Consider the following 26539-nt stretch of genomic DNA (forward strand, 5'->3'; position numbering starts at 1 on the left):
TCTTCCCCTATGGTGGGAAACCAACCAAGCTTCTCTTACTGCCTTAGTGCCTGATCCCTCTCTCATGGCTCCATGACTCAGGATTCCCTTTCCATTCCTAAGGCAATCTGTTTCTCTGTCCATTCCTTGACTGTGTCAAACATTAAAAGACTGACAGAAGACATTACCTGCACCTGGCACTCAGTACCTCTTTTCTCCATTCATGCCCAAGTCTAAAGAAGTAAACATCAATTCTGTACTCCAAGTGTCTGCACACAATAGGTAAACCAAAATTATTTACAGTGTTGTCAATTACACTGACATTGCCCATTTAGAGAAAGCAAATTACACACAAATCATGGTAGGCAAAAGGATAGAGTAGAAAGAGAATGTGATTTGGCATCAGAGATGGGTTTAAGCACTAATTCTACCACTATGGCTTTGAAAACATTTAAATACACCTGCCTTTCCTGTCATGAGGAAAAAATGAGAACTTATAAGTATCTGGTATATGATAAACCATGAAATAAACATTTTTATCAATGACAAGGATATTATTATTAAATAAATTCTGTATAATCTGCAACCCAATGTGTTCTCACTGGCTCCAAGCCTCAAAAGAGTTTGACAAATCTCCCTCTTCAAAGAGGGCAAAAGAAAAAGGTAATCATGACAGACAGACTAGCTTGTGGTACACTAATGAAACCAGTTTGTATGGCTGGCTGGTATGTTTTCCAAACCAGCAATGGAACAAAACCAGCAATGTCTGAAAAAGTACTTAGTCTCCCAAGAGGAATACACTCATTTACATGTGTAAGTGATAGTATTATTTCCCCTTTTGTGTATGGTTTATCTGGCTCTCATTACTTTATAAGGCCTATCTTTACAAATAGGTAATAAAGAAAAAAAGCAGCCTGCAGGGAATGATACAGTGCAATACTAAAATATAAAATGCAAGAAACAAAGGCTAAAATAGAAAGCTTATTGAGATAGTGGATGCAAAATCACACTCAAAAACAAATGCTTTAGCTGATCAATGTTTCACTCTCATAGATGTTTCTCTCCCTCTCTCTGAAATCAACAAAAACATATTTTAAAGCACTTTAAAAAAAAAAAAATCAGAAGTAGTATATTAAGAATCACAATGAAGTATCCTCACACCATAAATCATGAAACCCCATCACCTTCCTTAATGTTATAATCATGACTCTGGCTCCTTTAAAAACATGCATCAGAATACCAGTAAATGAGAAGATTAAGAGTTCCCAAAGTTATAAAAAATGGTAATTCTTTGGCACCTATCTCTAAATATGGGGAAAAAGAGGGAGAGTTCACTGCAGCAAGTCATTCTACAAATTCCTTCTAGCTCTTGCTTTCCCATAGTTGCCCAAAGGCAACAAAGCAACACACAATAAGTGGTGGTGGGAAATGATATAAGACCCTCTATGGGAGCACACTTACCTGTAGTGCTTTATTCTCTTTAAGGTCCAACCCAAACACGTTGTGCCTCTTCACCTTAAAGAAATCAGCACCGAGTCCGCCTTCCTCCTCCTCCTCCTCCTCCTCTCTGTCCAAGAACTGCACGGGAGACTCCCTGGTCTCCTGTGACTCCTCAGCGCCAGGGACAGAATGAGGCCGATACCCTTTTGCTTTTCCCAGTTTTTCTTCCAGTTCTTCCTCATCTTCCGTCTCTCCTTCCTCTTCATCGCTAATGCCATTAGCAAGGCCACCCTCTGTCGCTTCCGGTCTTTTCCCACCTTTCTGAAGGATGGACATTTTCTCATTGAAGTAGGCTCTAAATTCTTCCACTTCATCATTGGTGAGGGAGGGAGCCCTTGGCTCACTCACTTTTTCATCTTGGCTCACTATCAATTCTTTGGTGGCCTGTTTCTGCATTTTCTGAAGAAATCTTACCCGTGGTGCCACAGCAAGACCAAGAGACCTTAAATATGGGCAAATAAAAACAGTTATCTCGATACACTGATGGTATATTTATGGTTATTATCAAACAGTTTCTCAAGAGTTGGGATCTATTTTTAGAGCTTTTTTCCAAAGAAAATGTTCCTCTGAGATACAAAATCGTGACAGGTTAGATGATCCAAAAGGCAAGCCAGAAAATACTGAATACCTGTCAGAAAACATTGAAGATACCCCATTTTTCATTAAGAGGTTAACACGTTACAAAATAGAGAGCATGAGACCAGAAACAAAGAAATGATGCAGTACTAGATCTGCCTGCTTCCAGTTTAACTCTTTCAGCCTCAGCTTCCTGAAACATGGGAAAACAGCACCTACCAGACCCATCTCACAATTGTTGTGGAGATCTGATAAACTAACTCTATGAAAACACTGTAAAACGATGCTACTAAAGCTGGAAAAGACATGGCCATGAAAGGACAAAACATAGGCAAAGGATAATCTCCAGTATCATCGTCCTCCCTTCTGAGAGACATAATGACTATCACTTCTATAAAAAAGAGTTTTAAACCAGAGACCAAAAATAAAAAATTATTTTCTCTTCTAATGTCAAGACTCACTTTATGATCAGGTCTTTCCCAGCTTCTAAATTCCCACTGATAGACCGAAAATAAACTCTTAAAAGCAAGGCCTTCTATAATAAACAGCTAATATTACAACATGTTTCCATTGTCTTTTTACCTATAAGACGTGACTCATAGAAAATGAGAGGTATAATGGTAACATGTAATTTCAGAAATAGGACTGTTAGGGTTGAAATCCTGGCTCTGTCACTTACTAGTATGATCAAAGGACATTATCGAATCTCTCTATACCTCAGTTCCTTCATTTGCAAAATAGCGTGGTAAGAGTACCTACGTCATAGGGTTGTTGTAAAAATAAAATGTTCATAGATGCAATGCACTTAAAATAGTCCCTGGCACACAGGCAGCCACTACTGAGACTTGTCATTATTGCTACTATAGGGGCTATGGATTAGGATCACAAGCTCATATCAAATCATTTCTCTCAGTGTATTACAGTTACATTTATATGTCCCTCTAAGCTCCTAAAACTTGCAGCTCCTTTAAGGCAGAGTACATACTATACATCTGTAATTTTCACAGCTAGCACAATAAGCTGTACACATAAGGTATTCAAACACATTTCTTTAGTAAAATAATTTTTAAACCTTTATTATATCCTGCATACATAGCACTGTTTTAGGTATCAAAGGCTTCTAAAGGAAATTATAGATCAAGAAAATTATAGATCTAGACATGCACAAAAATTAACTAAAAACACCATATTAAACTGTTCCAATAATTTAGATACCGAAGTTACCTTTCTGCCTTCCCTAAGCATCACCAATAAAAAGCAAAGGTCTTCAACTATAAACAGATGAGATTTACTGGCATCTATAGCAATAAAATGTACCCTAAATATGGTCGCACAGTGTTCAAGAGCTGTGCTTCTCCTGTTTAATATCTCAACTAAGTCATCACTCAGAAAACCAGGACAGAACTTCACAAAACGCAAAAATCAGCTAATAACCTAAACCATGATTTGTATTCACAAATGGTAAATTAGGAACTGGTGCATAAATAAACACACAAAAATGTGCTATCTATGGCATGTGGTTTTTCATCCATAACCTACACCAGTGATTTTCAACCGGTGTGCCATAAGAATTTTTAAAACATGCAGTACCTGACCATTTAGTCAGAGCACTGACCTCTTTTCCCTTAGACTATCGAATAAAAAAATGGCAACAGCCAGCACAATAGTAGCCGTCCGGTGTGAATAAATCAAAAGTATTCCTTTTTTTGGTCAGATCCACAAAAAATATATTTTTTGGTGTGCCGCAGAATTTTAGTAATTAGTTTATGTGTGCCTTGAGACGAAAAAGATTCTAAATCACTGCCCTTACTTCTGTTATCTAGCAATTTAAATGGTTCTAAAATGTTACAACTGACAAATTACCAATTCTACTATACCTGCAATCTAACATGAAGAATAGAAAGCAGCAGCTCACCCAGATACAAGTTATTAGACTCATTTTAAAGGTAAAGACACTCAAATTCCTGGAGAACAGGCCAAATATGCAGACCTTGCCTTGAAAGTACATATTTCATAAATTTCATGCTGAAATTCAAATTATGATTAACCTCAAGGGTGTTTCTATAGGATATTATCAATGTTTTTCCAACAGGTAGAACCCCATTGCAAAATGGACACTGCTCCTTTATAGCCAAAAATGTTAGAAAAAAATTCTGCAAATACTAAGCCAAAACAAGACCAAGAGTTCCATTTTCATATAATAGTAACCTCAGTTACTAAACAGGGACATTTTGCCATGGTAACAGTGAGTACCTATAAGAAACACCAACACACAAAGAATATTTAGGCGATATGCAGTACAGAAAATCAATCTAAAATAAGGGAAGAACTGACAAAGAGATTGGTATCCAAAGCATAAAAAGAACTATCTGCTGTAATAATACAGGTCAGCATTTCAAACAGTAAGATGACTACAGACGTTTAAAGATTTCTAAGAATGCTTATCAATTGCTACCCATCTCTTTTAAGACCGTACTATAGGAAGCTGCCAGTGTAACTTTAGGGGAATTATCCTTACAAGTAAGAAACTTCTTTCTGGTAACAAGGATTGAACGCTCAGCTAGTTTTCCATTTTATAGAACCTTTTCCTCTGCAGATCTTTAACAGATTCTCTTAATGTAAGGCAGAGTGGTTTAAACTAGGACTCTCAAAGAACCAGGTTTCAAAGAAATCCCCTCTAACTTTGGGGACCCGAAACTAGAACTGTGACAGGAATACTTACAGGGCATATTCAGGTATAGGCAACCGGCTCACATCAAATACTTCCTTATCCTTCATCAGGTACACCGAACGCACATAGGAGACAAAACACTGTAAAAGCAAGAGGTTTAAGTACATGGCATACAACAGTCGGAGTGGAAAATGAATTAAAGAAAGATAAAGAAAATTGACCAGAGGAATAAATTCAACAGTAGTGAAAAACCTCAGAGACAGTTCAGTATATCCCCATTCCACAAAAACAAAACAGTAATAGTAAAAAAAGACTTTAGGCTTGGTTTCATCAAGACAACTCAACATAGAATATCACCTTCTCAAGAAGCTACTCTAGAAGTTATTATTGCTCAGTTACAAAATGGTGTGATGGGGGAAAACGTAGGCTTTAGAATAATACAGATGATAACCTGCGCTCCAAATTTTACTCAGTGAGCAAGTTTCTTATTTCTGTCAGTTGCCTCACCTATCAGAGATAACAGCACCTTCTACTGTGAGGATTAAATGAGAAAATGCATGTAGAACACCTAGGTTTATTTTCTGGAATGCAGTAAGTATCAATAAATGCTTGTTATTAGTAATAACTATTATTGTAGTAGTCAAAGGTTGTTTTCCAGTAAAACATGATTTTACCATTTCTAATTAAATTAAGCTTATAAAATCATGACAGGAACAAGTTTATTTCTAAAGTTTATTCCTTTTCTATTATAATTTCAAATAATTTATCATCATTACAATCTCAAGTAATTTGTCATCATGCAATACTTTCTTCTGTTTTGTTTTTTTTAAAGAACTACCTTTATGCCAAGAGCTATACAGACCAAAATTAAACATGGTCCTGATCCTCTGTCAGTTTGTAAAATAAGCAGGCAACAAAGATTATGAAACACATCTAAGCAAGCATTTTTATTTTTAGATTTTAAAATTAACATTTGTAAACTATATTTAATTCCCATTTGTATATTTCTCAACTTCACATTTTCTCTAACTTTACACCAATCCTTTCTTCAAAGCACTTACATGAATCTTCAAACCATTTTCCCACTTTCCCTGTCTACATAGGCAGGAACAATGAATGGCTCCAGTTCAAGGATAATTTTTTTCCCCTACAATCATCCACAAGAAATCACCCCAGTTGCTTATCATTTTTGTTCTATCCAGATGAAAATCAAAAGCTAGAAAATCAATTTTATGAAACTAGAGAGCTTGCTGATGCTGGCAATACAGTTAGCCATGCTGCTAAGCCATGCGTGAAACCCAATAAATCACATCATTTATTTCAATGTGCTTTTTCTACAATCTTTGTTCTGGAAGGCTCATTTTGTGGTATGCACAAACCAATGAAACACCATTCCTCCAGTGTTTCTTATTTTCTGATTCATAACCGAATAACTTCTTGGGTATGTGATAAGTCACAACATATCAGAATTTATGTATATTATTTTGAAATGTATATACTATTTCCAAAGCTTTTAAAGGAAAGATTGCACTCCTAGCTTAAAGTATGTATGCTAGACAAAACATGTACATTCCCAAATAAATGCACAAAGAACCTAAGAAGAAAAAAAAGTGTTCAAAGGCCTTTTCATTACATTTCAGGTGAAAATGCTTCGAAGAAAGGATTGGCGTAAAGTTAGAGAAAATGTGAAGTTGAACTTATAGAAGTCCAACTTTGCATAGTTCATTATTTGGTTTTCTTATATTGTGGAATTAAATTTCTCAAGGTTATCATGGAAGTTCTGAAGGCAGACCTAAATTGAAATCTCAGGGTTGCCACTTAATAGTCATGTTGCCCTGGACAATTTTTAATTTTCTCAAGGTCCTATATACTATCTACAAAATCCAATCAGTATCACCTACCTCACAGGTTGTTGGAAAGATTAAAACAATATACCAACTGCCACATAAAGTCATGTCATGGCTAAGTGCCTAGCACATAGTAAGCATTCAACTTCTAGCTTTTATCATGTTATCTGAAGTAGAGAGATGATAATTTGATTAAATATAATTTTTTAAAATGTAAGACCTGCTCCTTAAATAAAACTTCCTTGCTGACATTACTCAGTTTCAAAACTATAACATAAAAGCCAGACTACTGTTTTTCTGCTTGGGCTCCTCCCTCTATCAGGAAGCCCTTTCCATATCGCCTCTATTTTCTTCCTCCCACTTCGTTTATCTGCTGAAATAGAATCCAACCTCTGAATCCCTACTCTCTAACTCACTGTCGATGTGTTATGGTAAGTGCAGATGTAGATGTCATATGTAGATCTCATAACTATGATATAAGTAAAAGAGTGGTGAAAATGAAAAGCTTTATAACAGGGACTCAAATATATGATAATTCAAAGACTGGGTAGCTGTACTCACAATGCAAATTAATTTCACATCTTCCTTTTCAAAAGAATCTACTGCCAGGACTGTAAGAACTAAAAATAAGTTAACTAAAAGTGACACTTCATTTAATATTTACTAATCAAGAGAATTTCTAAGTCCAGAAAAGTAATTTAGGAGCATTAAGTCATATTTATTGATTAAAATCTCATTCCTAAAGACAACTTAGCAAAAGTGTTATACTTTTTAGAAATTTAACCTAATCTAAGAAATGTTAATCTTATAGTCAAGAAAGTGCAATCAGGAGTTATAGTAACTTAACTGAAGAAATTAAAAGTTGATAACTTTTCAAGTATACCAGAAATCAGGTCACTATGCACTTAAAAATCATCTTTAAGCCCTGGCCCGTGTGGCTCATTTGACTGGGCATCGTCCCATGCACAGAAGGGTTGCTGGTTCAACTCCTGGTCAGGGCACATGCCCCAGTTTCAAGGTCAGTCCCTGGTATGGAGCATGCAGGAGGTAGCCAATCAAAGTTTCACTCTCCCTCCCTCTCTAAAAAAAAAAAAAAATCAGTAAAAAATCTTTTTTTTTAAAATCACCTTTAAGAGGATTTTCTATGGACAAGTAATAGACATTTTCCCAGGTTACTACAAGAAATATTAAATTTTCTAAAAGTTAAAGAATAAGTTAATTTTATCTGGAAACTACACTACTTGAATATCTAAAGCATAATCATGCAAAAGTGATGAAATTTAACTTTATTATACATATGCTCCATTCCAATGAAGTTATCTAATTCAAAAATGACTTACCCTTTGAGCTCTTTCTTTTAAATCTTGATCTTGAGCTAAAAACGATTCAAGCTTTTTCTGGACATCAATAAGTTTTTCTGGATTAATTCTTTGTAACAAAAACATAAAGGTTTAAGATATCTCAATTTTGGAAACTGATAATAGTACACAGCATTTTCCTATTTTCCTCAGTACTTTTAAGTCTATAACATTATCTATATCTCATCTATGAGGCAGATTAGACTAAAATTACACTAGACAGAAATGTGACTCTTCTTGCATATTATTAATAATGCAGGAAAAAGAAATGAAAGATCAAAGATCTCTCTAAACATCTCATGCTGGGTGAGTGAAATATACTAAGGTTAATTACACAGTTAGCATTGGTAACTTCTTAAGTCTATAAAGTTAGAAAGCAGCCTTTTATGGGAGATGATGAATCATTACTGAAATGGAATAAATGAAATCTAATATCATTTGTGTACCACTTTCATTCAAATATCATAAAACCAACTTCAAATAAACAAGTCACCAAAGGATATTAATATCGTTTTCCTTATCTGAATATTAAGCACAGTATAAAAAAAGTGTTACTTAACTCTGCCCAGGTAGGCTACAGGAATAAATGAAATTCTTACAAGGGTATGGTTTTCACAAAAGAAACCCCACTTGTTTTGATTTAGACTGAAACACTTTGTTCCTGCAAGGCTGAGGTAATGACAGGCGGTAGTAGATGAGGTGGTTTTAATTTACTTGTTTGCTTTTTAATTATAGAAAATTTCAAAACATACAAACCTAGAAAACTTTCACTCAGACTCAACAAGTACCAACTCACAACCAATCTTGTTTCATCTAAACTCCCACTCCTGCCCCCAATTAAACAGCCTTCCCAATTATTTCCCTCCAAATAAATGTCAGGGTGTTTCAAGGACCCCAATGCAAGTGAGCCTCTGTTTGGTTCTGCTAACACTCAATCTAAACACCTTCAATGACGGGGGACACAATCCTCTGAAACGGGCAGAAAACTCTAAAAATTTTCACCCATGAGATCTAATCCTTTCAACTACCAATGTCTCCTGAAGATAACAAGTTCTATTTTTCATCTTATTTCTCCACTAACAGTCTCCTGTAAAAGTTAAAAACAAAAAAATGTCACAGACCAGACAGAATAGATCAGAGGGAGGAGGGACTAGGCATACATAATGAAGCATAATAATTTCATGCCATCATTACCCTACCAATCACATCATCACGCCAGTTTCTTACTTGATTTCCTTCACCGGCACTTTCTTCTGGAGAAGCTGCCGCACCATCCCTTCTTCTTCTGAGGGAAGTAAAATTAATAAAGCTTCACCATCCTCCTTATACCTAAACAAAAAAAACCAAGATCTCTTCCACATCAATGGAGTCTGATGAATAGATAACATGTAAGCAAATTCACCTAATTAATAAATATTAGGAATACCAATTTTTTAAATTTCTATCACAACAAAAAAGTAGGGCTCTGACTACCTTTTTCAAATTTTCATGACTGGTTAAAATTCCTAGTGACTTTGTGGCTCTACCACAATAGATATAGATCTTAAGAAACATATCAGTTAAAAAGAATTTTTCTTTTTTTTCTTTTTTTAATCTTCATCCAAGGATATGTTTAGAGAGAGGAAGGGGGAGACAGAGAAACATCGATTGGTTGCCTCCATATGCACCCCAACTGGGGATCATACCACAAACTAGGTAATGTGCCCTGACCAGGAATCTAACCCCAACCTTTTGGTGCACAGGGTGACGCTCCAACCAACTGAGCCACCCAGTCAGGGCTAAAAGAATTTCTTAAATAGCTCTCTACCTATAGCAAAGAGACAATTTCTCATTCAAGTCACTAGAGTGTTGTAATAAATTCAGTCATTTAATCAACATGGAACCTACTACATTAAGGAAATCTAATCATCTTCCCAGGGATTTGACTACTAAGAAATGGGCCTCTACCCAGGTGAAAAACTTGCCTCCAACCCACGTACTTCTTCTCTCTTACTGAGTAAAATCTTATTTAACACTGTACTCAGAAATGTCTACATAAGCAGGCCACAAGGCACCCACACTTACTTAGGCTTCTTGTACTACCTGAATGCAGATCTCCATGAGACCTTAGTGTCAGCTATTACATGCAAGCAGTAAGACAGAATGGAATTGGGTATTTGTGGAAATTTTTTAAAGACACTAAAGAAAAAGTAATCTCAAAGCACTCTCTTCAGGGTTCATTCCATAAAATAAAGGGGGGAACATTTTTCTAGTTAACCAAATAAATTACTTACTGAGAAACTGAGCCACTGATAAACAAGAACACAGAGAAATAGAAGATGAATATTCTTATCTTCATTGATCTAACAATCCAGTTCACTAGAAAAGACACACACACACAAAAGCAGGAGATTTTTTTTTTTTTAAAAGCCCCAAAATGGTAAATGAGTGTCAAAGGACAACCACAGGCAATAAATGCCACAAACTCAGAAGTGAAAAGAGACCACTCAGGGTTAGCCAGAGAAAAACAGAAACACAGCAGTTGGAACGTGAGGTAGGCCTTGAAAATAGGAAGGAAAAAGCTAAGGAATCCCAAAGGGGTTCCATGAACAAAGAGTAGCACAAACAAAAGAACGGAAACTGGAAAGTACAAGGCAAACATAGAAAGAAACTCAACTGAGCCAGTACATGTAAGTCAACAGCAGGAAAGGTTGCTCGGAAGGTACATTAGTCTGGCCTGCGAGAATCCCTGGAAGCCTCTGAGAGAGACCGGATACCACCTCCATGTGAGCAGAATTTCATCACCTAGCATGGGAGGGAAACTGGCTCTGCTGACTCACTGTTTGTTCTGTGCTATAAAGACTGAAGGCCATTTTTACATCCCATGTTGACTTCAGGGCCCCTTCTCTGCAGAAACTGCAGGGTCATACCTTTATAGAAGTATGTGCGGGTGTGTCTTTACATGTACACAGACACACAGAAGAGCATGAAATAAACCAAAATTGTTAAAAGTCTGAAGTTAATTCATCAATTTTAAGAAATTAAGGGGCCAGTATATGCCAGGCACTGAAACAGAGTGACAAAATGGACACAGTTCTGGCTGTCACAGAGCTTACAGACCACCACAGACAGACATTAAAACCAGCGAGTCACATAAAGTGGTGTGAGTGTTGCAGTAAACATATAGGAAGCCACGAGAACATACAAGAGTTCTACTGAATGTAGTCTAGGAGTCAAGAAAACTGCCCTAAGGAAATGACCTCTAGGAGCCGAGACCTAAGAACAATTAGAAATTAATCAAACATTAGAAGAGTCAATTTTCCAGGAAGAAAAGGCAGCAGTTGAGAGAATCAAGTTTTGTCTTCTTCATGCTTATTTGCCTTTTCTAGGTTTTCTAAGTGCATGAGTATTAAACAGGAAGAGAAGAGGAAGGCTGAACATACACAGGCTGGGGCAGAAGTAAGTTTATAGTTGTGAGTACTCGAAACAGTTTATTCTTGCATTATTATTTATTATTGTATTATATTCCATATGAACAACTGTAAACCTAATTTCGCTTCACCCTGTATTAACTCCTTTTATTAAGTATATTTCATAACAGAAAAATAGTACCAAATACCTTCCCCATAGTAATTTTAAGACAGACTAGTATGACTCAAATGTTTCATCTTCATTTCCTATGAGGAAATATGAACTTAAAGCATCCCCCTAAGCAGTGTTAGACTAAACTAACTCTGAAGGTAGAAATTATTATTGTATGAAGCAGTGAGGCGACAGCCTGAGCAGACAAGATATCTAAGCGACATCACAGCTTCTGAGGCTCTAAGATTTCAACAGGGACCTGTTAAAGGTGAAAGAGGACAGGATCGGTCAACACTGACCACTGTGCAGTACACTTTCTAAAATGCCCTCAAGGCAGCTAGACTGGCATGAAATCAGTAAAAAGGCTTATGTTATGGGGCCTGAAGAACAGTCAGGAAGGAGGGAGATCAGTGGGTTGAGCATAAACAAACCTCTTACCATCCTATTTCCAAATTCAGAGATGGAGAGAAAATAAATAGGCTCCCAACTCTACACAGGGCCAGGACTTTGGGCAAGAGTATAGAGAAAGCTCTAGGACATCAAAGAGGAATCCACTAAAGGTCTCTGACCCTCAGACTGACGCATAAACAGGAATAGTAAGTCCAATTATCTACATCTATCTTATCTACCCATTGTGCTCCCGGGAAGAATCTGGGAGAATGAGTCATGATTAAAGTCACAAGAGGGCCATATCCAAACCTTTGAAAACTATAGCTACACGAGGTTAAGACAGAGTGCAACACTGAAATTTAGAAGAAAAAAGATTCTCAAAGGAAAATGGGGGGAAATGTCCAACTTGAACCCCACAAGGCAAGCATCTAATAAAAAGATCACTAGCCCTTTTACCTATCTTACATGACACACAGCTTTTCCCAGAAACAATGGAAAGCACAAATTATCTCCCACACACCAACACCCAAAAATTTCCAGTAAGCTTCTATTTCAAAAATAAAAGCAGTTTTAAAAAGGCAGAAGCACATTTCACTTTTTTTAAAATGCTTACAAGAATAGTTTATTTACCCATGAGCTAGCTTTTAGATTTCAAAAGCAATATCCAAAGCCAAGGCAAAGGATATGGATACAGAGAAATAACTGTTCTTCGTAAGAACTATATTCTAAAACTCCATATATTTAGACAAATTATTTTGAGACATTCTAGACACCATATAAAAAGCCCAGAATCTGAAAAAACAAAAATCTCATTTTCACCATCAGTGTTAATAGGATGTTACATTTATAGAGCTCCTTAGAATTTATATAGAGGTTACTCTGACATTAATTTGCCAAACTTAAAAGCAAGCAAACAATGGAGAAAACAAATAAAAAATCAAGTCCCTGAAAGGACAAGAAGGGGGCGCAGGGCAGGATCACTACGTAACAGAGACTTTCAATTTCCAGTTCATTGCTTTTTTTCAAGTATTCTAGGATTCCCTCCAGAAAGAAGGATCCTCAATAGGTTGATCACAATTATCTGCTCTCAGGAAACTACTTCTACACCCTAGAGCTCACTAGTATTTCTAGCTAAAATAGGAGATCCAGACCTTCGGCTTTTGGATCCTGATGATAATTCTTCCATTTGAAATAAACTATGGACCGGCCGGGCGTGGCTCAGCGGTTGAGCACTGACCTAGGATCCAGACTATCAGGGTTCAATTCCCGGTCAGGGCATATGCCCGGGTTGAGGGCTCGATCAATGACTCTCTCATCATTGATGTTTCTGTCTCTCTCTCTCCCTCTCCTGTTCTCTCTCTGAAATCAATAAAGATATTTTTTTTTTTAAAAAAAGAAACTATGAAACAAATTATGGCTGAAGAAAGGACAGAAAGCCTTGCCACTCTGGCTACAGTTTGCCTTCTAGCCAAGAACTATTAATCCTCAGTTACTCCAATTCAGAGTCCCCAGCACACTCTGTTGGAGCTGTGTCTTTAAGTGCCCTCTGACTTTGCTCATTCACTCCTCTACAGCTACAGCGTGATCTGGCAGTGGTCACCACTGCCCAGCCACCCTAGTTCTCCAGGATACTAATCACAAAAGAATATATTTAGAATAAGTCTATCTCCATAATTTTTTCAAAATGCACAAATATACATAAAAAAAATTTTCTAGGTGGTGGGATTTGGATGTTTGTTTTGCCATTGTCTAAAATTTGTATAGTGAATAAGTATTATTTTTATAATAAAATACAAGTTATTAAAAACAAGTAAAAATTTTTATATGCTTTTAACAATCTACATCTTTTGCATCACTCTTACTTCATTAACACATCCTACTACTACCAATTTTAGCATATTTCCTTATTCTGACCATTACCTTTGAAGACATGTATGAATTTGTCTTCTGTACCTAACATATATATCATTTATACCTAAAGTCTGGTCACTAAATATTTGGTGCATGAGCAAATATAAACTGAGCCACTAGGAGTTGCATTAGTACAGCTGGTATGCAGCAAGAATTTTTAAAACGTGCCATACGTGAGTATTTACTCAGCAGCACTGACCTCTTTTCCCTTAGATTGTCAAAAAGAATGACAACAGCCAACTCAACAATAGTCATTCGCTATGAATTAATCAAAATTGTACCTATTTTTATTGTCAGATTGGCAAAAAATATAATACATTTTTTGGTGTGCCACAGAATTTTAGTAGTTTATATGTGCCATGAGATGAAAAAGGTTGAAAATCGCTGCATTTAATAGTTAAAATACTGGATTTGGGGTCAAAAGAACTAATTTCAAATTCCTGTTGTACTATTCATAACCTTGGATAAGGAGTCACTTTATCATTGTATATCACATTTTTTTATTTTTTAAGTTATACAATTTGAACGAGATGCTCTGGGTCCCTTCAGGATCTAAAATTGTTTTCCTGCAACTACTAATATACTAGTCACTGGTCACAACACAAGTATGATCAAGAAGCAGAGAAATGGAGACAACCGTAGGTCACGCTCTGCTACTCCATAGCTCCTTTCCCCTCCCTGTATCTCTTATTCTCCCTATGCCTCAGCCTTACCTGTGGCAACCAGCCCCACAAATTCCTGCCACTGTGGGGGCACAGTGCAGTCAGCCATGCAGCCAGACACAGGCATCAGAGTCCAACTGTTCTGTTTCTCCTGCATGACGTGGTACAAAGGGGAGCTTATTCCAGGAAAAAGGGGATCTCTGACTCATAGACTATCTAAAGACTCTACACTAGAAAAAGACAGGGACATACTCTGGGAAAACAAGTCATCTGCAGCTGAAGATCTCAGAAACATGAACAAGTAATACCACAATAGGCTCAACAGTTTGACAAATGAAGTTCACCATCAAATAACTAGAAAGAAATCAAGCTGGCTAACATGTTGCATGGAAAGCTTCTAGAAAACTGATTAAGAGCAAGAACTGATGGTGTTCACAGGACAAATGTAGTAATTAAACACTACATTTAACTAAACACAAAATCAACTGTCCCCAGAAAAATTTTTTTTAAAGACTAAGAATTTAATAGATTTAGAACCAAAAGAAAACCCATTTAAAAGCAGTACTAATACCACCTAAAATCATACTTTCAGGAAACTGAAACTGAGGCTTAAAGAGGTTAATAACTTTTCCAAGGGTACACAGCCACCAAATGACAGAGCCAAACCCAAGTTTCTTGACTTTTTTAATGTTTTTATTGATTTCAAAGACAGGAAGGGAGAGGGAGAGAGAGAGAAACATCAATGATGTGAGAGAATCATTGCTCGGCTGCCTCCTGCACGCTCCCTACTGGGGATGGAGCCCACAACCCAGGCATGTGCCCCAACCCGGAATCAGAACTGTGACCTCCTGGTTCATAGGTAGATGATCAACCACCGAGGCACACCAGCTGGTCCCAAATGTCTTGACTTTTAAGGACAGTGTTTGATCGACTATGGGATATGTCTCTCTCATAGTCCAAATAGAGAAGGAAAAAATGCATATATTTTAGTGCATGATCTCAAATGGCAGCAAATTCAAGTTATTTACCTTCCTTCTCCATGGACCTGGCTTTCATGCAGTCTAGAAGCCCTGCATAGGATGAGCAGCCACTAAACTTCATTAAGTAAAAACAGCTGCTCTGGGCACACTGCAAGAACATGAGCTGCAGAATCAGAAAGACCCAAGTATAATGCCAGCCCTGGTACTTCCTGAGTGAGCCTGGACATGTTTTACCTCATACTCTCTGTGTAAGAGCTCCCGAAGATCTCTTCCATACAGCTATCACAAAGGCTAAATGAGTTCATTCACTTATTCACTCAGATACTGAGTGTTAGGAAGTGGCTAAGCTACAATCCAAGCATTCCCTGTGTGGGCGCAGGGGAAGGGAAGAGTCTCCCTGGTTTAAAAAAATAAAAAAAGCAATATAATCAAATCTTCATAAACATACTCGTGACAGGCCTCCTTGGGAACAAACATGGTAAATTTGTTAGTGTGAGAGCCCTCATCTATGAGATGCTATTAACAGGATGTACCAGGTTTGTTCACAGTCCATGGATTCAAGAGGGAGGCAGCGATGGTCAGCCTTGTAACTGAGTATACCAATGGCCCACCTGTGTAAGTCATAGCCACATATATCACTTACAGACTCAGGTCAATCTGGGCCAAAACACACCCTGATGTGCAAGAATGGACCTGTGCAGCTGTGTTGAAAGTCCAGGGCTTTTCCTGCCTCACACAAGCCTCGTGATTACCTTTATCCTTGAAATTATTAAAGTTTGATATTAGGTGTATTAGGCAGCTTCTAAAATGGCTCCCAATAATCCAGGTCTCCTGGTATTCACACCATTGTAGGCATCCCCCACACTTGATTGTGCTAATTTGTGTGACCACTAGGATACTACAGAAAGAAGGAAGTGTGACAGCCACGTCCAGGTCATAAAAGACATTGCGGCTTCCATCTTACTCCCGTTCCCCTCTCAGTGGCTCTCTGATGAGGCCAGCTGCTATGTTGTGAGAAGCCCTAAGAAAAGGAAGACCAAGTAGAAAGGAACTGAGAGGCACCTCTGACCAATAGTGAGGAAATGTATCCTGGCAACAAGTTTGGAAAGGGGTCCATCTCCAGGTGAATCTTTTTGTTTGGTTTGGTTTGGTTTGGTTTTTATAATGCTTGACTTTACTGTAAAATCTAATGGTAATGAACTCGGTTGTTAAAAATTTTTTAACAAATATTAGTTTTTATTTTATTTTTAATTTTTAAATTTTATTTTTGTTTAAAATATTACCCAAGATGAATCTTAAAGTGCTGTGTGACACCTTGAAGTTTTAACAGATTAAGACCATGTGACTGACCGATAACCAGAAGACCAAAATGACCCATAGAAACCATAATATACAGTTCTTGCTTTAAGCCACTAAATTGTGGGGTAATTGGAAAAATTGAAACAGCTAATTAATATATGAGGTAAGATCTCTACTTCATGCATCTGATTTGAGAAACTAATTGTGTCAGCTTAAGTGTCTACTCTGTGCCAGGCCTTGTTCTAGGCACTCAGAGTACATCAATTAAGCTGACAACCTGCCTTGCTTTTATAAAGCTTACATTCTAGTAAAGAGAACAAAAAGCAAACAGTAAATATAAGTAAATGCTCTAGTATATTTAAAGGTGTTAAGTGCTGTGAAAAAAATATACAGAGCAAGGTTAAGGAGGAGTGGTTGGGGCAGGGTACAAAAGACAGCCATGTGGATACTTAAGGAAAAAGCACTTCAGAAGAAACAGATAATATAAAGGCCCTAAGACAAAACACGCCTGGCATGTAGAAGAAACAGCAAGGCCGGCGGGGAGCACAGGAAACAAGTGGGGAACAAGAGGAAACGGCGCTGGAGGGGGTTGCACAGTATAAGTCCAGAAGGTCACTGGCTTTTACTCGGAGTGAAATGGGAAGCCATCAGAGGAGTGACATGATCTGACTTGTGTTTTCAAAGGATCACTCTGCCTGCTGTGCCGAGAACAGGCTGCAGGAGAGCAACGAGGAAGTGCCTGAGAAATAACAGACTCCTAGGAAATATCAGCCCTTTTACCTACCTCAATAGTTAGGCTGGTCGTATTCTCCCAAGCTCCTCAATGCTTCTTGATGCAAAATAAAGAAATGATTTAGCCCTTTGTTTTTTAAAGCTTCAAATTCTAGATTCCAACAGACAAACGCAGAAGGCCTGTAAAGAAGCACCAGCCTTGCCCTGGCCAGTGTGGCTCAGATAGTTGAGGGTCATCCCGTGCACCAAAAGGTCACCAGTTTGATTCCCGGTCAGGGCACATTTCCAGGTTGCAGGTTTGGTCCCTGGTCAGGGTGCGTACAGGAGGCAACCAATCGATGTTTCCTCTCACTTCTTTTTTTTCTTTCTTTTCTTTCTTCCCTTCCTTCCCTCCTTCCTTCTCTTCCTTCTCTCCTTCCCTTCCTTCCCTCCTTCCCTTCCTTTTCTCCTTCTCTTCCTTCCCTCCTTCCTTCCTTCCTTCCCTTCCTTTTCTTCTTCTCTTCCTTCCCTCCTTCCTTCCTTCCTTCCCTCCTTCCTTCCTTCCCGCCTTCCTTCCTTGCCTCCTTCCCTCCTTCCTTCCCTCCTTCTCTCCTTCCTTCCCTCCTTCCCTCCTTCCTTCCTTCCTTCCTTCCTTCCTTCCTTCCTTCCTTCCCTCCCTTCCTTCCCTTCCTTTCCTCCTTCCTTCCCTCCTTCCCTTCCTTTTCTCCTTCCCTTCCTTTCCTCCTTCCTTCCCTCCTTCCCTTCCTTTTCTCCTTCCCTTCCTTTCCTCCTTCCCTTCCTTCTCTCCTTCCCTTTCTTTTTCTCTCTCTCCCCCCTTCCTCTCTCTCTCCCCCCCACTTCCTTTCTCTAAAATCAATTTTTTTTAAAACACATATTTTTTAAAAAAAGGAGAAGCACCAGTCTCTATAAAGGTGGAGTGGGCTAAAGATAGAATCTTCCTAAGTCTAAGCTAAAGAAATTTAAAAAATAAGAATTTTCACTAGCAAAAACTGTTCCTATCTTAAACCTAAGATACACATAGTAAACTTCAGTAAATTAATGCCCATGGGAACTGTCTTTTCACTTTTATTTCCATTTACGAACCAATTAAAAACATTTAAAATGTTTTCTTCATTATCTATTCTGTAAAGTACAAGTATTTTCCACAAAACCACCATCATAAACTCTTCAGAAGTTATCACATTAGAAATTTAAACCACTTTCTTTCTGCATATTTGCTGCTGCTGCTCTAAACTGCTGCCAGTGAGTGTGCAAAGCAAAGAACTGTCCTCTGCTGTCCCCTAGTGGAACCACTTAAATCACTCCCAACAAAATCTGAGATCACAAAACGCAGCTGAGGTAACTAAAGCAGAGCTGGAATGTTGCTACACTGCTACAGTGGAAACCCCACCTTCTACCTGCAGACCCCTACTCCTCAAATGGAAGCTTTAAAAAAATGAGGAGTATCTGATATATTCCTACTTTCTATTCCCAAACCTTTATTTTCAAGTGGGCATTTTTATAAGTGGAAGAGCCTGATTTTGTGAGTGTACCAATCACTGCAAGCCCTAAAGACAATCACTTTTAAGCGGTGGAAAGTATCACAGGATACAGCTGTATAAAACTAGACTTGGGTCCCTTGCCTCATTTGTTCCTAAAGGAGATCACTGTGTTAAAAGGAGTATGGATGGTTAAGGAAAACAGAGAAAAATGTTCTGAACTGCAAAAGAATTTTAGACAGATGAATAAATTAAAATAGAATAAGTTACTTCAAGGCAACAGGTACCTGAATCACCCTTTATTTTCACTTAGCTAAAACACAGAAAGGAAAAAGAAAACTGATTTCCCCAAACCTTAGTTATTTTGCCACAAAGCACTAAATTCATTTATCTATATTCATATATCATAGTTCAATTCCAAAAGCAAACGCTATCTGGCAACCTGGTTTTAATTACAGCAAATACACAGGATTTTAATTAGTTTCAAATTTTAATTTAGCCTTTATTCAATTCAATTATCCCGGCTCATGGCCCACAAAATTTTCTAATTAGCTCTAAACCCATTAATGGCAACTTTTAAACTGCAATTTAGTCATTTTTTATTAAACTGACAAAGAGAAAATAAGCATTACATATCCTTTCCACTCACCATATATCTAAAAGTGTCAATTCAAAGTATTTTTAATTGGTTATGAAGGGTCAAACAAGCTTGTACTTTAAAAATAAATGACCACATTAGAAACTGCATTACAATCGTTTTTCAAATTAGTATTCTCTCTCTTAAAGCACAATCAATTGTGATGCTGTTCTACCTCCTCTTCATCTCCACAGTCATTAAGACCAATTTCATGTTCACCATGGCATGTTCAACTACATAACATTTTAAACAATTTCTCCAGGAAACAAGAACCCTGAAATATTTGCCCTTTGTGAACATTTTCCTGAATCACTAAGATGTCCATAATCTTCATACAGGAAGAATAATTTTAAAATATTGCTAAATGTATTCTATAAAGGAATCAGTTTGCCCTGTCCATGTCAACACCAATGGCATCTAAATGCCTGCATGCCCCCGGTCCGATATGCCAGTGAGAGTCCAGATTCAACTTTATCTACCTAGGGGCCCATAGGACCACAAAATACAAGCGTGTGCATGGGTACCTGTACAAATTCATACATATTACACATTTGTTGAGAATTAAATAATGGAGAAACATTCATTCCAACAACCACAACTAAAACCTCTGAATATCTATCAAGTAATCTAAACATGTACCCCACACATCAAAGGCCACTGATGCACCACGCACCTTCTCATGAATGGAAAACAAGGCTGCTATTCTACCTAGTCGCATTTACTTAGAGCCCATTCAAAATCAAAATGTTACCATTCTAAAAGTAAGTCTGTCTGAATGCAGCAGACATCATACACAGAACCCAGTTCTAACCCCATTGCTTATTCAAATTATATAACTGCAATAAAGACTTACTTTTGAACCCTCTAGTACATAAATCCTGTTTATAGGAAGTTTTACCTTTCACTACTATACTAGTCTCTCTGATCATGTCGGTCAAAAGAAAAGCACTTAAGTGAGTGTACTTTTGTTATAGCCCATGTTTAACAGCCCATGGGCTAAAAGTGAATCAACTGAAAAATGGTAAACATTCAAAAACTTTATAATTAAAAAACAACGAGAAAGAAAGAGCTGTACTTCTTAGGCTGTAGAAGGATATAAAAAAACTTCACTTAAGCTGAAGCAAACAAAGTTCACCAGACACAAAAAGATAAAACTTCTTTAAAGCCATCCAAGAACTGTGGACACAAAGAAAGTTAAAAGAAGCAAACACCAAAGGGACTTCACAGATAGACAAGGGACTGAGGACACTTGGGCTACTTGCTAAAGGCAAATGGAAGCACAAGCCTGCTGGAGAGTGAGTCTCTGCCTGGGCGAGGATTTAGATCTTGGGTCTAAAGACCCTGCCATCCCTGGGAAATCACTAAACAAAAGTTGGTGGCTTAAAAACCTGAAGTGAGCCCAGCCGGGCATGGCTCAACGGTTGAGCATTGACCAAGGATCCAGGAGATCGGGGTTTGATTCCCAGTCAGGGCACATGCCCAGGTTGCGGGCTAGGCAGCTGATCAATGACTCTCTCATCATTGATGTTTCCATCTCTCTCTCTCCCCCTCCTTTCCACTCTCTGAAATCAATAAAGATATGTTTAAAAAAAAAACACAAAAAACCTGAAGTGATGGTTGTTCAGTTAGTGTCTCTTCCATCATTAAACATCGATGTCTCATTGACATCCATATTATAAAGACACACTCATCCAGTTTTGATGAGAAAGAAAATGGTAACAAAATGGAAAACCAAAAAAATTGTCCATCTGTGGCTAATCACAATTAATCATAACACTACTGTGGTTATTATTTTGGCTGTCTCCAATTCTTAACCATTCAGTAAGATGAACATCTTTACTGAAACTTTTTCCATCTCTCTATTTTCTTAAGATCAATTTCTGGATGTGGAGTTATTGAGTCAAAAAGAAGAGCTCTAAGACTTTTGATAAGTATTACAGAATGCTATCCAGAAAGATGCTAACCATTTTCAATTCTACCAGCAGCATACGTCTTCCACCTTCACTACAACCTCAACACAATGACACTTACTATTTTCATTTATCCAGACACCTTTCTATGCCATTCACTCCCATGATTATGACTTTGCTATACTGTTTTCCAGATAGCTTCCCCACAGCTTGTTAGCATACAAAGGGTGCTTTTAGTAGGAAGAAAGTGGGGACATATAAAGAAAAGGGAGTATTTGGGAGTAGACTCCAGCAATGTTGCTAATTTCCACACTAGACAAAAAAAGGAAGAGTGAAATCTACAACTCAAAACCACCCTGCCTCTTAGAGCAGAGCCCATACCTCAAAAGATAAGAGTACAGATCTAGAATAGAGGAGTCAGACTACCTGGATTCGAATCCTGGCCCTGCGGATCTGCAAACAAATTGTTTAACTGCTCAAAGACTCAGTTTCCTCCTCTGGAAACAGGTACTGAATAACAGTCCTATACCTCACTGAGGGGCATTAGGATTCAGTGAAATGACGTTCAGTGCGCAGTTCCTATAAAAAGCTTAGTAAGTAAAAAAATTTAGAACCAAAAAACTACAATAAGATTTTCATTGATTCTTCTCACCAGTAACATCAAGCCTCAGCCATAATGACTTACAACAGCTGACCAATTGCTCTGAAACTACACCACAAAAATGCCAAACCACTACTCACCTGAATTCCTCCATTCTTTGTCTGCAGTTCACAGAGCTTGGTTTTTTATTTAGATAGTACCAAAAGCAAAGAAACGGGCCAACACACCTACCTGGCAGTTCTACCTGCTCGGTGAATATATGTGTTGGCATCTTCTGGACAATCAAACTGAAGAACCCAATTCACAGCTGGGAAATCTGTACAGAAGAAATGTCGAGTTAGAAAATCAGTTTCAAGATCTGCCTTGCTGCACTATTTTTATTTTACAATATTGCTTGCCAGGACTTTCTGTCACATTTAACTGATAGATATCATCTGTGAACTCTATTAAAAATAAAATTAATTGCATGAACCAAGAGATAATAAACACTTCTTTGACAAAGTGAGATAAAATTAATGACAGTGTTTGAATGTGAAGATTCTCTATCTGACACAGCAGAGAAAGACAGCTTTGTGTTAGACAAATAATGAAATATCCTGATATTTAAAAACCTAAAAGAACCAGTTCTTTTAGGGGCTCCTAGTGAACTACAAAACTGGTTTCTAAATTTAAATAAAGGTTTACTTTTCCTGCTATTCCCATCTCTATTTGAATTAAGTCCCTCTCCCAATTTCCCAGCAATAATTACTACCTATGTATTTCTGGCTACAGAAGTTTCCATTCATTTCCAGAGATCCTGCTCTCAACTCCTTAATGCTCATTCTCTTACTGCCTTTAGTCATTTAGGAATTTTGCTATGAGGTTTTTCCGATCACTTTCAATCATAGAGAAAAGGGCTGAGCACTTAAAAAAAGAAGGGAGTAGCAGGATAGAGAGATAACAAAAGTAAATCTTTAGATAATTTCTAAACTTGGTAAGTTAAGAAATGGCAGTATAAGATTATTACTTCGAAATATACAACTAAATTCCAAAAGAAGAAATAGCAGATTAAAGCAGTTGCTTCTGGAAAGTGAGGAGAGGTAGAGACTTCTTTGTCTCATAACTCATTTTTATCCATACGCATATGCTGCTCATTAAAAAAATAATTGAGAAAAAATTAAGAATAAAATAAAATTCAAAAAAAGATACCGGTGTATTCTAAAGAAATTCTTAAACATTTACATAAGAATAGAGCTTCAGAATACCCACTGTACATTTTTGGAATAAAAAGACAAACTTAAATGTCTGTTACTCCAGGAATGAATAAAGAAATTCGTGCTATGACATACTCTACAAAATACATTAGATCTTTGCACATCAACATGAAAAGACTTCAAAAACAAGTCATAGACTAGTATGTATAATATTATTTATGTAAACTTTTTAAACACGGAAGAAATTACATGCTGCTTATGAATATATTCATATAAATTTTTTAAAATAAACTAAAACAAAGGTGGTTGACATTTTTTTTTGTCATATCTGAAGCCTATGGGCCCTTTTTTTAATGCATGAAGTAAAACACATAGGACCTACGAAAGAAAAATTATAACATTTTTAGTGAAATTTTGATATAGTACTATATATACTTATTTACTAATACATTACGTAACAACTTAGTTGTGGGTCTGATCACCATAATAACTAAAATAGTAGAGGGTAAACAATATTTCAAGATATCTGCAAAAACTACAATGTAAAATATTTCAACCTAGAATTCTATTCCCATCCCACTGTCATTCAAGAATAAGACACTGAACCCTAGTCAGGTGACTTGGTTGGTTGGAGCAAAAGGTTGCGGGTTTGATTCCCAGTTAGGGCACATACCTAGATTGTGGGTTTGATCCCCGGTCAGGGCACATATGAGAGGCAACCGATCAATGTGCCTCTCTCTCATCAATCTTTCTTTCTCTCTCCCTTCCTCTTTAAAATCAATAAATTTTAAAAATATATCCTCAGGTGAGGATTAAAGGGGGGAAAAAGAATAGAACACAGATATGAAATAACTCAAAAAATTTACCTCCCACCCAGCCGGCGTGGCTCAGAGGGTAAGCATCCACCTATGATCCAGGAGATCGAGGTTCGATTCCAGGTCAGGGCACAAGCCCAGGTCGTGGGCTCATCCCCAGTAGGGGGCGTTCAGGAGGCAGCCAATCAATGACTCTCTCGTCATTGATGTTTCTGTCTCTCTCTCTCCCCCTCTCCCTTCCTCTCTGAAATCAATAAAGTTGTTTGTTTTTTAATTTACCTCCCAGGCACCCTTTTTTGGAAGCTATTAGAGAATGAGATTTTAAAAAAAGAATAAATCAAGAAAGATCTGGAAAGAGACAGTCCCCGGATGACAAATGTGCATCAGGCTTATGGAGCAACCAGTCTAGATCAGAGCTGGAGACAGAAGACTCCCAGAAGAGGAAGTCTCAAGGAAAAAAGAAACAGACTGGTTTTGAACTGTTAGACAACTGGGCATGAGGCATCCACTGGAACATTTGAGAACTATTAGAACTGGGAAACAAAACTAAGCAAATTTTAATTATTAATTCAAAGAAAAACACAAAAGAAAGTACAAAGAAGTAGACAATCATAGTACACTACTTCCCTTAGCAAACAATTACAGTCACAACAATGTAAATGCAAAATGTTGACTTTATCAAGTCATGGTATAACAATACAGCCTGGAGAGCTTTAAATACATGCATACTTATCTACTACCTCCAGTTACATGGGGATAAACTAATATGACGTCTTGAGGTATGCTTTAAAATACTCCAAGAGAGAGGAGACAGGAGGAAAAGGGGAATAACGAAAAAGATAGTTACTAAAAGTGGGTAGTATATGACAGGACACTGACTTATTCTCTGTGTATGTTTAAAATCTGCCATAATAATTAACACAGTAAAACAAAGTGAGAGCCCGGCCGGGCGTGGCTCAGCGGTTGAGCGTCAACCTAGGATCCAGGCGACTGAGGTTTGATTCCCAGTCAGGGCACATGCCCGGGTTGCGGGCTAGGCAGCCGATCAATGACTCTCTCATCATTGATGTTTCTATCTCTCTCTCCCTCTCCTTTCCTCTCTCTGAAATCAATAAAGACATATTTAAAAAATAAATAAATAAACCAAAGTGAGAAATTCAAATTACCACTTATGTATTCTCATCTCATTTAGTCTTACCTCCAGTGTTCCTATAATTACTTCTATACTTCATTCAACCCCCACAAAGCCAATTGTATAACAGTGGCTTTTTGAAAGTTTAAATATATTAAATATGATTTTAAAATAAAAATTCAAATGCCTGGTGAAAAGATGGACTTCACCGATTTTTCCTGTTAAATAAGTTGTAATATTTATTAAATTTCCAGTTTCAAAGAAACAGGACTTTTTTTCATATCTTTAAACCTTTAACCCCCCTTTCATCTTGTAGACTCCTCAAGATTCTATGCTATAGTTATTATCATGAAACAAAAAGAGCACAAAGATGAAATACCCTGATATTTTTTTACATAAATCTTCACTGATGTATCCTTAATGCTAATCATCTCAGTTACCAATTCATTTTTCTCTTATAAAAAAGCCCAATTATTAGAGTCAAACGATTTGAATTCCCAAAACCTATCAATTTATAAGCAAATTATGTTCCCCATGATCACAGAATATTTTTCTCCTAAGTTTTCTTACCCAGCCCCCTGGCTGCAATATCGGTAGCAAAGAGCACTGCAGCTCTCTTGCGGACAAATTCATTATAGACTTCCATTCTTCTCATCTGCTGCTGTCGACCATGCAGCGCAAGGATGGAAATACCAGGACGTAGCCGGCAGAACACTCGATACAAATACTGAACCTAGGCATGAATAGAAGAGTAAGTTTCATACATCTGGACAACAGCAGCAAAGTAAGCTTACAAGACGAAGGGCAAAAAGGGATTAGGAGTACAAATTTCACTAATTAAAGATACAACGAGCAGAGAAAGGGATATGTAGTAGAGTTATGGTGTTAAAACATTTTTGCTCACTTTATTTCCTAAAACAATTATGAAAAAAATATGTTCCCCTTAGCTTTTTAGGTTTATATCTGCTATTTTTCCAAATTTAATTGGTTACAAAGAATGTAATTTCTGGTATACTGTAAATATTGATATTTTAAAATAAATACTTAAGACTTCTGATAAATATACCCAATAGAGTCTAAATTGCAGAGCAATTTGATACCCACTACCAATTATTTTTATATGTCAAAATAATGAGACTACGCATTGTTTGAGAGGGCCCCTCAATTCTGTAAGAACCTAAAACCACTCTAAAAAATGATGTCTTAATAAAAGGTTAAAAACATAACGTAACATCCGTAATACTTGCAACAGTAAAATAAATTTTAAAAACTCCTCTTTAATAGAAATTTTACATTTCTTTTCCTCC

At 37.3% G+C, this 26539-nt stretch overlaps 1 protein-coding gene across 1 annotated transcript in view; it reads right to left on the reverse strand.

The window, feature by feature from the left end:
- DDX10 (DEAD-box helicase 10) overlaps positions 1-26539 on the reverse strand; it is a 207599-nt gene that overhangs the window by 161474 nt on the left and 19586 nt on the right. The window contains exons 8-13 of the mRNA XM_016203581.2: positions 25803-25965; positions 22324-22408; positions 9159-9260; positions 7914-8001; positions 4778-4866; positions 1441-1921 (exon numbers count right to left, since the gene is read on the reverse strand). Of these exons, the coding sequence (XP_016059067.2) occupies positions 1441-1921; positions 4778-4866; positions 7914-8001; positions 9159-9260; positions 22324-22408; positions 25803-25965 (1008 nt within the window). The remainder of the gene's footprint in view (positions 1-1440; positions 1922-4777; positions 4867-7913; positions 8002-9158; positions 9261-22323; positions 22409-25802; positions 25966-26539) is intronic.

Source organism: Miniopterus natalensis, chromosome 11 (genome assembly GCF_054644295.1).
Source record: "Miniopterus natalensis isolate mMinNat1 chromosome 11, mMinNat1.hap1, whole genome shotgun sequence".
NCBI lineage: Eukaryota > Metazoa > Chordata > Mammalia > Chiroptera > Miniopteridae > Miniopterus > Miniopterus natalensis.